Consider the following 12,465-nt stretch of genomic DNA (forward strand, 5'->3'; position numbering starts at 1 on the left):
CTGAATGCTGAAACTTAATAAGTATTCTAACAAATCTTAAGTATTTGCTTAGGAAAGTTGCTTTGTTGTGTCATAATTAGTTGAGAACTATTGCAGTCCTAACTTCATTTGGTAAAAAAAATGCTAATCTATAAATAGAGGCATAAAAGCAGCCAAAATATCCCCACAACATTATCTGACTTGCATTTAAGTCGAATAATATAGAGGAAAGCATGCACACTATTCCAAACAGCCAAACTCTCAGTATGGTGCATAAAATAAGAATAGCTTAGAGGCTTCCAGCTGGATACTGTTTAGTAATGAAAACTTTTTAGAATAAAAGCTTGGAAAGTTAGGATACCCACTTGTACTGAATCTCTATAAGTGAGTTTATGTATCGTGTAAGATGAAAAAACTGCTTTACATTATAAAATGAAAAAGGTTTATTGGGACACCAAGTTTTAGACCCATCATTGTCTTAAGTGGAGAGAGCCAGACTCTTGTCCTCTCACCGTTTGGGTTGGTTGTAGGGATATGGCCCTCGGTTTGGTGTAACATATGGTTCAACAAACAATGTTTTGTCTTCCTCTTTGTCTTCCATTTCTTCACCAGCCTTTCTCTTCTTTCCTTTGTCTGTTTTGTTTGAGATGGGAAACTTGATTCTGGTAAACAAAAACAAACAATTTATTATAATATACTGTATCCTACTTGAGTTCATTTTAAATACTATCAGAGTTCTCATAAATACAGTTAGATTAATGGAAAAATTTAACTAAAAGAGACTTGGATCTTTGAATTTTACCTGAAAGGAGGCACTTGCAGTTCAGGATTCTCCTCCAGGACCTTTATGGCGTAATCGGGGAAACACGACCGCAAGTGGTCCAGAGACAGAAAGGTGTCGTTAAAGTCCAACATAGAGATCTGATTGGGCATCTTGGAATAGTGGGCGCTGCCTGGGTCACCATAGCCCAGGATGATGTCATGAAGCCAGTCTGGGACAACACATTCTGTGTTCATCAGGTGTCTGATGGTCTCCAGAACTGCCTAAAACACAGAAAAAAGAATAACATTCAACAGTTATCTTAACTCCTGAATTTAAATGTTATATTAAAAAAGGAGCAAAATGACACCTGAATGTTATATTGTGAGTATGTAATAAAATAAAAAATAAATCTTAGTATGACTTCATTACCACAATTTAATTTCTACAAGTGAAAAAGCAAGGATTGGTGAGAGGTCCTTGAGGGAGTGATAATTTTAAAAATGCCCTAGCCTCAACCCTACAGCTTCAAAACCCAACAGTGTGTGTGAGATTGCCAAATGTTGCTGGTGGGACCAAAGCTAAAGGTCTCACGATAAAGCACCTAAACAAAAATTTAAATTCAGCAAATAGTCCGTACCTTGAAATTATTCTCCTTGGGTTTGCGTCTCATTATGACGTTGAAAGTCTCGTATGGGTCTTCAGTGCCACTCTGAATACTGCTGGTCATGTCCTGCTGATACTGGTTCGAGTCGAGCCACACGCGGAACGTTCTGGTGTCCCCTCGTAGTTTAGGCTTTGGTTCAGGCCCTAGACCACAAAGCAGAAATAATAAGTTATATAGTTCACAATGATAAATACAAAGATTTTTTTTTAAACGTATTTCAATTTGTATGACTTTCCAAACATTGTTACAAAAGGGACACACAGCTTTAAAAGACACCTAAATAAAGGTCAGGAAAATAAAACAAAACTGAAATGTCAGGGGAATAGACTAAATGATATAATTAATTTAGCTTATTCTCATGCAAAGCCCTTCCTTCATTACTTTAAATAAAAACGTGACCATGCTTTTTATGAACGGGGTTTACACATTCATGCTTGAATGACTGCCTGACCCCAGGCATCGGGCTTATTCCCAATGGGATCCTATGTGGTGCACGAAGTGCAGCTTTCACAGATATCTAAATAGATTATGTGTGACGCTGTGGAGCAAAGAGGAAGGGAATGCAACTAATCTTGTCTGGCTCTGATGTGCGTGCCCATGTGTGCAGTTATGTGGTTAAGTGGGAATCATCAATCCCCTTGCTGAAATGGGTATGATGATAACTGAAGAGTGAAAGCTACATCCTTAACACAGTACAATAATAACGTGAACAGCTGGGCTGAGGTGTGTGAGAAGTTATAAGTAGTGTCATTTTTAAAAGGTGAAATTTTGTCCTTAAATGCTCATCAATTCTGTAAACTCATATCCAAACCCCTTACCAAATGCCCAGGATCTATATGATGTCACACACAATTAGCCCAAATATCCCTTATTCTTGGTGGGAATCTGAATGCCCACTTTTAGAGGACTTGTCTCCTGGTATAGTTTCTACTCACTTCTTTATATTTGATAAAAGCAAACGAGACATGATAGGGAAACGGCTCATTCAGGACAGAGATAAATGTTTTGACAGAAGATAAAGACAGTAGTTGCAGGCAAACTCAGGTGAAGCTACACTCAAAAAGACTGCTTTAGGCTGCCAGCAGGAGCACAACTGAATAAATAGAGATTGATTTAGTGGATACAATATTTTTCTATCCAGGAAAGACCAGATATTTGAATTTTGTCTGAAGGTATCCTGTGTGGTTAGTCACAATAATTTAGGCCAATAGCATTATAGAATGAGGGAGATTAAACAAACAAATGTCAAATTTCCATCAGTATTTACATATTACTTTTCCACAATTTTCCTCCCTGCTCCTGCTTTGGTTTGCAGTATTTAAAAAGAATTGTGTTTTATATATGTCTTGCATACATTGTTACCTCGACATTATTATCTGAACTAACAATTAAAAAAACAGCAGCTTTAATGACCCTCACAATTTATTTCAAGGTATCTCAATTCTAATATAAGACAGCATCTAAATGATCATTTATTAACATTAGAGTCATGGAATTATTTGTCATGTCAAGAACTGCAACATGGCGGTGGGCACATTTATCAAAATAAATAAGTAGATGGCATTAACTCAAGGAGATAATTTGCTAAACATGAAGCAAAAGGGTGAAATTTAACTGCAACTATTCCATCAAAAAAAAAAAAACAGAAGCATACAATGACTTATGACTTTGAAAGTAAACCATTGTTCTTGGGTGTTACTGACCGAAGGTTAATAAAACATTAATGTGAACAGGTCAGCCCTACTTTTTCCTGCTACCAAAAAAAAACCCCAAGTCTGATTGTTCCTAGTAGCGAAGGCTGCACAGAGGTCTTGGAGAATAGATGTCATGTGTTTTTCATGTGTGTACATATCGTACAGGCAGAGGAATGTATGAGTTTACCTTCCTCGATGACACGGCCCTTCTCATCCAGCATACCCTGCACCTCACAGCCTCTCACATAAACCAGGCCAGTTTGCTCTACAAAAGGCTGGCGCCGGTCGAAGCGTGTGCCGTAGAGCAAGTTGGGGCGAATTGTGATGAGAAAGCACACATCATGCTTCCGCAGACCTAAAGGAAAGGAAGAGAAAAGTAAAGATTCATATGGAATAAAAATAAATCACTCATTATGAACTGTACAAAGGGAGAACCACTATAAAGAAGTTCAATTAAAATGTAAAAGTAAAAGGAAGGCTGTGAGTAACTGAAGGGTTACAATGCATTCCAATTGACTTTTACCTTCCCACTCTTGCTTGATGTGTTCTTGTACATTGAGGTTTATTGTGACGTCAGCTCGCACACGAGCAGGCCAGCTCTCTCCGATGTTGGGCTTAGCAACTTCCACTATGGAAAACGATGTGATTGTCTGAGCCATCCTTGCCCAGCCGCCAAACACAACTCCACCATACTCTGATTGCCTGTGTGCACAGACAGACATGGCGAGAAGTTAAGGTGAGAACTGTGGGCTGTTGTCAAGATTGAAAATCAGTTGGATTTAGGGCAGCGCGTGGCACTACGGCTTATTTTCTTGTGAAGAAACAACAACCAAGTTACTACGCTGCTTGACATAATGGAGACACTTATGTTAAGCAATGGTGTCATAATAAAAAAATCTTATTACTGTGCATGACTGCTGTTTGTTTGCATGCAGAAAAAGAAGAATCATCCTTTCTGATTGTTTCAAACAGTGATCAGGAGAATTTTATCAAAATAGTTGAGATCATTCTTAACCAAGTGAAGACATCTCACCATGGTTTCATTCTCCACACCACATCCTCTATGTCCTGTCTGATCTCATAAGTGGACTCCAGACGAAAGAGGTTAAAATTCCTCAAAAGGTAGTCATGGAGTGTCAGGAACTGTAGATTCAGCTTTGGTAGAGCTAAACAGCCTGGCAAGAAAAACAAGTATATAAATAATAAAATATGCAATCAATATAAACAAAAACAAAGGCAAAAAAAGAATTCTACACATTTAGAGCATGTGCAGGTCATGCACCAAATAAAAATCACACAAGGGAAATTCTTGAGGGATGTTGCTTCAAAGGTCAAAGGAATTAAGCTGTTGAATGTATCACTTCAAAAACACGTTACAAAGTAAATGAAAGGCTGTTATGCTACATAAAGTAACAAACATTGTAGTGGTTTTGTCTCGTGAAGCACACAAACACAACGCAATCACAGTTCCCACATTTATTTACAACACACACACCTTCACCAGAGTAGTACTCTGTTGGGACAATGTTTTCATCCCAGATTATCTTTTCTGTTGGATAAAGGGGCATCTGGTTCAGCTGCTCAATCTGAGAGATTCTGCGCTCATGACGGGACACCTGTGTGTGTAGAAATGACACAGATAAAGTCTGGGTTAATAAAGTGCCCCTCTGCCACCTTGACTCTCTCTCTCACTGGAAATCAGACCGGGCTGCATTCATGAAGAAGGAAACAGAAAATATGCTTTTTGTTTTGTTATTAAACACAAATTATTATTATATTATATTATTAAAAAAATAGCTAACAATGGTTCTTCAGTACTTCATCTGGTATTTAATATACCATTATAGGTTGTTTGAATTGCCATTGTTCTTTAAGCTGCAGGATTCTAATTTTTAATTTGTAAGTGAATGGACTATTAAAATAATAACCTAGACTAATATAACAAAACTAAACTGTAAAGAAAAGCAAAAACAATTAACAGTAAATCACAGGGATTATAGTGCCAAAGTCTGACGGAGAAAATAAAATAAAACATGTACTGACCAGCCCCATTCTTGTTTTGTCGTGGGAAATGTAAGAATTTAAGTTTATAAGGTCACACATCTTTACATCAGATTGCTGAGAGCCAGTCTGAGCTCAGTTTGTTGTGTGTAAGTGTGAACTGTCAGGCCAGATACTAATAGCCTTTTGCCGACTATAATTTGTGTCTGTCCAGCTATAAAAACATCCAGAAGAAGAGAGACATGAGGAACTCCAATTTGTCACTTCCTCCATTTAAATTGCTGTAATCAATCAATCAGTGCCAAATACAGCATAATGGTTGTTACTACACAATACTGAGACTAAAAGCAGTTCTGTCAACTTTAACTTCTGACACTGCTTAAATAAGGTCATCAACAAGTTTTAAAAATTAATTTGGTGAAGTAAATGCAACCTGACATACACGATCAAGCCAAACCAAGCTTTATTAAGAGATACAACAAAACATAAATAATTTAAAATGGCTTTTTATCTCATAGGCAATTACTGCAATTTAACCCATGTCACAAATGCTTATATAAAACATTAATTGGATTAGGAACAATAAAAATCAAGAGGGATAAGTCAGATGAGACAGGCTGTTATAAATATTCCAAGGTCAGGAGCTTAAATTAATTGCTTTAAAATATGAAACACAAAACCCATTATGTTGCAGCACTAAATAGTTATTTAATGTTTCCAAAAAATACTAGTCCAGTTGTTTTTATTTAAGCCAAGACATGATGTATTCCTTTATCAATTTACCAATAACAAAGATATTAAATATTGCCTAGGAAGCCTTAAGAAATTAAACTAAATGAAGTATTTCATTTACAAAAAAAGCCATATTTATAAAGACAACTTCAAGCAATATGTTATTTTTTATGTTGATAAATTTGCAAAAACAATAACGTATTATTCCAGATCAACACCACAAATAATTACAGACTGTATATAAAAAGCCAATACTGCACTCACCAGCATCTCAAGGAGAAATTCTTTTTCATAGGTTGTGTCTTGCCCTTCAGGCAGCTCAGGCAGCAGACACAGATATGAGGCCACCTGGTGGAGCATGCTGGGACTGCAAAGAAAGAGGAAATGAACGAGTGGTTAATCAGCTCCCCCCAAAAAAATTAACCATTTGCAAATTACAAATTTAGCTGACATTCTTATCCAGAGCAGGGATAAGAGTATTCAGATAATAACTAACAGCAGTACAGAAATGATGATTTTGTAATATGTAAAATGATAAAAAAATTAAAACCAGCAAAAAAGGGGACAATCTGGTGTCTGCGCATATTCCAATAAATTTCTAAATTATTCCAATACTTCTGACATCATATCTGAAGAAATAAATCTGTTGGTCTAGGTCTTTTTGGACAGTACATTCATATCTTTGGAAACATGTCTTTGCTAACAACACTGTATGGGAGAAGTCGGAGCCTTATCAAATTTTTCATGCTTATTAGCACTGCGGCATAAAGCAATTGTGGTTTGTTTCACACTACACTCCTGCTCAGTCAGCATGTGTGTTAAAGGCTGAGGGCGTGCTGAGAGACAGGATTATGAAAATCAAAGCCCATCACCGTCTCAGAAAGCTGAGGCGTGGCTCTCTGCATACAGACCTGTTTTAATCAGGCTGGCACACTGTGACACAGGCGAGGTCTGGTGCACAATGAAGGACAGGGCCTGAACACGTTGTGACAGGCCTGGACAGCCACACGTGGCACCAAACAACTGTGGCCGTGCATGTGCATCCTTTCTGCGACTTATGATGCCACAATTGAGCAGCGGGGTTGCAGTTCTGCCAATGTTGCACTTTGGTTGCCCATTGGATGACCTGGCAAGGCTTGTGTGGACATTCCTTCCCTTAGCAACAAAACAACAGCAGCACAACAACTCACTCAGAATAAGAGTGATGACTGGACCAGGTCAGGACTAACAGCAGAACCTTTGGCAGGGTAAGGTAACATGAAAGAAGCCAGTCTACAACATGTTTGTTCTACTTCCAGAAGCTTGTCTAATATCATTTAAATACATCATTAAACTAATGTTTAATTGACTAAAAGTGTTTTCATTTATTAAACTAGTGGTTTCAAACCTTTTCCCCCTCAGAGCCACAGACAGACAAGCTGCCCACCACCAGCATATAAGTGACACAATGATAAAAATCATTTATAATTTTATCACTTATTTAACACATTACAAATAAGCGTCCTCCAAGGTTGGGAACCACTACACTGAACTACACACGATGGAAAATAGAGTCACACAACAGTCCCATTCCCTGAAGTATACTTTTTGAATGTCATCATCACTTTTCTAATGCAGTACTTCAAAAATTCAATTGACAAGCTCTGCTGTTAAACAATTTTTTTCCACAAAATAAGAACTAATACCAAACTCAAGTTTTATTAAAACTTTCACCAGCAATAAATGAGACATGAACCTGATAAAAGAAGAAAATATATCATCTAAAAAACTAATTAACCCACTTATTTTGACATTTTGTACAGTGATGATCGACACACTTTTCCTTTTTCCAGCATTTCACAGTGAAACATTCTCTTTGATCATGTATTCAACTTCTGCTTTGACCTGAAATGCACTCGCCATGTTTCAAATTGCTGAAAGAAGTGTCAGTGTGTGTTTTGTGTACATGCGTGTGTCAGTGTGTGTTTATGGGCAGGCTATGCAGCAATATAAGTGTGTGTTTGCGGGACTTAGCGGATAAATTCAGAGTGGCGGTTGACTGGGAGCTTAGCCGATGAGTAGCACAGCTGGAATAAACTGGCATTAGCACGAGTTGTTTGGATGAAAAATGGCTTGTTAAATCTAATCGGCATATTTAGAGTTGCCCCGGAGCTGTTTTGGTGACAGTAGCGAAGCTGTGAACAATGCAGTTCCTGCTTTATCCCAAACCCTAATTCTGGGGAAAAGAGCAGTGCTTCTAGAAATACAAAAAAGGTTCATCCAAGTCTGTGGCTGATACAGCTCACTTGACTTATAACCTTTTAAACTCACTCAAAACAACTTAGTGTGCAGTATAAGCACTTGAAATCCATTACACAAATAATAAAAAATAAAAATGTTAAAAGAACTCCAAAAAGGGTCATTAAAACACTAAGTTGGAAGTCAAGTACATTTTTTTGCATATGTTTCTGCAGTGTCTTTGTTTTTATTCCAAAAGTGTTTAGAGGGACAATGATTTCATGCTCTCAGAGAAGTTTGCCAGAAATTTTACAACATCAGTAAACTATTAAACTCTAAAACAAAGGCTATACCTTGAAGCTCTTACAAATTAAAAGTATGTTTTTCAGACTCGTTCACTTGGGTACAAGTTAAAAGCCACACACGCAGCCACTCCAATGCGGGTCCATTCACCAAAGTGAGGGTGGCTTTTGGCTCTTTGGCAAACTAATATGATCTGACAAACACAGCTGTTCAAAGAGTTTATTCCCAAGCCACTGCAAATCGATTAAATTAATGAGGCGTGCCTCTCCCTGGCTGGTACCAGCTGCCCGTTCAAGGGTTCACTAGCTGCCGTTTAGCAAGGAAGTCAGGCAGTACAGGCAGTTCTGCTATATTACGACAAAGTGGCAAGTTAACGATCCGTGTATGCTTGTATTTTGACTCAGACCTGCACTTTATAGTAATTAGGAGGACCTTAGTATCTAGGATAAACATCCTAAAAGTAATTTTGAAGACTTGTAAACAATGACAGTTAATGCTATTTAAGTAATTGTGTTTGTTTTATTTACTGCTAGCAAAAACAATAAAACCACCCAGCAATACATATACCACCACCACATTCTTTCATCTACACACCGTCAAACTGCAACTCGCTACATAATTTAATCAGTTTTTTTCTAATGTTTTCATTTACCTGAGATGCCCAAAGAGTTTGGTTAAGGATTCTCGAGTGTCCACTGCTGCTACATTAGACAAAGCAAAGTCGAGCAGCTCTGGGAAATGAGCAAAGGCGGCTCTCTGGGGACGAAAAGAAGGTGCAGAAATTAAACACACATTCTTACGTGTACTCAACTCCACTTCATTTATATAGAACTTTTCAAACATAGAGGTAACTCAACCCTAAATTTACCTGAATACCTGATGATGATGAAGAAGAAAAATGAGTCATAAAATGATCTGTAGAAGTATTTTTTAAATATAACTAATCTAGAACAAGTCATCTGATTTTTTTACAACTTTGAAAACCTCTGCAGCTTGAGCTTGCAGTAATATTTTATATACATGTAGCTCTCTTCCACATGATGTTGTCTGAGTTCTGTAGATGCACACTAGTACTGAAGATATTACTGACAAACATATCAGTAACAGTAAATGAAAGAAAAAGAAAGACTGGATGAAATTTGCCACTAAACTCTGCCTGCCCACCCATCTTTGTGTATTTACCTGTAGTGAAGTTATTCTGTCATAGTGCAAAGTGGTCATCTCTTTCTCAGTCAGGGCAACTCCTGTTTGATCGTTGATCTCAAAACCAGTGTAGAATTTCAGCATGTCAAGAAGCTACAAAATTAAACACAAGTATAAATCCTAACATTAAAAAAAATCTATTTTGTATGTATGAATGTTACCAATAAAATGCACATAAATAATTATAATACCTGACAGAAAAGATGTCCCTCTTTCTCTTTTTTGACAAGGCCAGACAGGTGACAGTAGACCACCAAATGAGAGTCATCCAGCACCGTGTTGAACCAGCGCCTGGTGGGAAGCAGTGCCTGTACAGATACAACACCATGTTAAAACCCTTGAACATGATTGTAGTTAAAGAGAAAATACTTGATTTCAAACAAACAAAAGGAAATTGTGAGAAGAAAACAGAAAGTATTATATATTTTAGAGTCCAGGACCAAAATAATTAAAGACAGATTGTGATGTTTGCATGAAAATGGTCTTGAGGGCCAGCAATAACATAAATAAATCAGGTACTGCGTGAACGTTCAGTGGTAAAATAAAACAAGCGACTCAACCAAAGTTCTCAGCATCTAGATTATAATTAAGAAAACATCACCTGTCCAAATGCTTCTTTTTTTTATTTTGAGGTTGTTTTGACATTTGGAGTAAAAAGGCTGAAATCAGAAGCACTCTCAGTAAGACGTAAAAGTAACTTTTAACAACTTTCTTTCAGTTGCAAGAAGATAGGAAACCTGTCAATATGACAACACATCTGCTTTAGTATAAAATATAATAAAGAGATTCTGAGCATGTTGATGAACAGTCAAAGTGAAAACATGACTGACGTGTAAGAAATCATACCATAATGGCTGAAAGAACTGACAAGAAAAGAGAACAACAATGGGGAAAAAAAAGAATATATTAAAAATCTAAAAGCAAAACAAGTAAAAGACATGTCTTTTATTCAATTAAACCAGCTCTTCAGACACAGCAGACATTCAAACACCGAGAGAACAGATGCTTTGATATCCAACAACCATCTTTCATCTAACAGACAGGGAAAAAAAAAAAAAAAAAAGACAGGAACACGGATCCGTTTCCCTGCATTCATTTTCAGGTCGTCATCAGACAGAGGAAGTATGGATTTCAGACAACTGAGGCTTTGTAAAAAGATAGCACTGAAGGACAGGGGAAGTCTGTGGAGACAGTCAGCTGGCCGGCCACTAACCACTGCCAGGAACAGCAAGGCCAGCACGTCGGCAGACAGCAAGATGAAAACTATTGACCTCCCTTGCCGCTAACAGACAATATGCCCTGACAGCAAAAACACCACCCTTATGTGAAAACATGTATTCACACCACTCTCGCTGGTAAGTTTGGCTTTATGTCAGACTATGCACTCTTTTGCTTTTCTTAACTATTTTTTAAGCTAACCACCAGATCAATTTTTATATTTTTCAAATAACAATAAAAATTTTCTAAACTTTTACAAAGCCAAATGTTATTTTTTTACTCCAAGTTGCAGAGTTATGACTAACTGATATGTACTTTATGCTATTAAAACTATATTCAAGTAAAATATAATGGAACTCGAAATCACAAACATGACAAATCACACAATATATCTTATAGAACATTACCAAAAGCATTATAACTTCTGCCAAACTCTAATCAAGGCTCATGTTTCAAATAGTGCACAGCTTTGCAAACAGCAATAACAGAAGCACACAGTGGAGTTAGGATTGGACATTTATCCATCGTCTATTGACCTGTGTGCTATGAATGTGAAAGACAAAACGAAATTAGATCTGCAAAAACCGATGTCTAGATCTCACCCTGTCAATGGCAAATGCGCTGAAGACTTACACTTACAGCAGACATCAATGTAAAAATGAGCACGCTTTGTTTCACTGTTAATTTAAAACAAAACTCAATCACAGAGAGAAAGCTCAAAAGTCAAAAGATTGTAAGATTTGTAGAAAAAGATTGAAGCAGGAAGTTATATCTTACCTCCAAATCAATCATGAGCTCAATGAATCTCTCACAGTAATGCACTTTGTCCATGGATACAGATCCTGCAGAAAATGAAATGTATTTTGAGATACCACTTAGACCTGGTATTGCATCCTGTTTATGCCGAATTCAGGAAACAAACAACTCCTAATATAAAAATAAAAAACTGTAACAGCTAGATGTAGTGTAGACAAGGATGTTCAGTTTTCACTCAGGATATGAGGGCAGAAAATGCATGTGGACAGCACCACCGTGTCATGCTGACTGAATTGGCCTCTATGATATGCTGCACGGCTAGCGCAGGGGCATGCTGGGACCTCACTCCTCATCAAGCATACTTATGTATAAGTGTGTGTGCACTTAAAAGTTTGAGGCATTCAGCAAGCATCAGAGTGATGCGGCTCCTGCTGGGCTCTAGATTGTAATCCAGTCTGTCAGGGTGGAATTCTATCTAAAACACACATTCTGTTTTTAGCATTCAGGTAGGGGGCCGATGTGTTGGCCTGCATTATAGCACAATGGTCCTGCCTGTGGCTGTATGGCAGCAGGAGTGCATGCTCCTTCGGCAGCAGCACGACTTTAAACAACGAAATCAGAGCAAATGAAACTGTGATTACAAAACAAAAGGATATTGTACTACAAATAACCAGAATCTCTTTCTAAACACTGTGGAAATTTTTTTAAATGACGAGGACAACAGTCATGCAAATAGAGGTGGAGAAATCAGATTTGTGTTAATTATTATTTTAATTATCAACACGTGGCAGGGCTCCGGGGGTGGATGAGATTCGTCCGGAGTTCCTTAAGGCTCTGGATGTTGTAGGGTTGTGTTGGTTAACACGACTCTGCAATATCGCGTGGACATCGGGGACAGTTCCTCTGGATTGGCAGACCGGGGTGGTGGTCCCCTT

General features: G+C 37.7%; 1 protein-coding gene across 2 annotated transcripts in view; it reads right to left on the reverse strand.

Annotated features, from left to right (window-relative positions):
- aqr (aquarius intron-binding spliceosomal factor) overlaps nucleotides 1-12,465 on the reverse strand; it is a 39,181-nt gene that overhangs the window by 21,804 nt on the left and 4,912 nt on the right. For both annotated transcript variants that reach the window (XM_017417838.3, XM_017417829.3), the window contains exons 11-22: nucleotides 11,552-11,616; nucleotides 9,748-9,864; nucleotides 9,536-9,649; nucleotides 9,006-9,109; nucleotides 6,098-6,200; nucleotides 4,596-4,716; nucleotides 4,134-4,275; nucleotides 3,624-3,802; nucleotides 3,288-3,455; nucleotides 1,380-1,549; nucleotides 782-1,023; nucleotides 492-641 (exon numbers count right to left, since the gene is read on the reverse strand). In XM_017417838.3, the coding sequence (XP_017273327.1) occupies nucleotides 492-641; nucleotides 782-1,023; nucleotides 1,380-1,549; nucleotides 3,288-3,455; nucleotides 3,624-3,802; nucleotides 4,134-4,275; nucleotides 4,596-4,716; nucleotides 6,098-6,200; nucleotides 9,006-9,109; nucleotides 9,536-9,649; nucleotides 9,748-9,864; nucleotides 11,552-11,616 (1,675 nt within the window). The remainder of the gene's footprint in view (nucleotides 1-491; nucleotides 642-781; nucleotides 1,024-1,379; nucleotides 1,550-3,287; nucleotides 3,456-3,623; nucleotides 3,803-4,133; nucleotides 4,276-4,595; nucleotides 4,717-6,097; nucleotides 6,201-9,005; nucleotides 9,110-9,535; nucleotides 9,650-9,747; nucleotides 9,865-11,551; nucleotides 11,617-12,465) is intronic.

Source organism: Kryptolebias marmoratus, linkage group LG10, assembly GCF_001649575.2.
Source record: "Kryptolebias marmoratus isolate JLee-2015 linkage group LG10, ASM164957v2, whole genome shotgun sequence".
In the NCBI taxonomy this organism is placed as follows: Eukaryota; Metazoa; Chordata; class Actinopteri; order Cyprinodontiformes; family Rivulidae; genus Kryptolebias; species Kryptolebias marmoratus.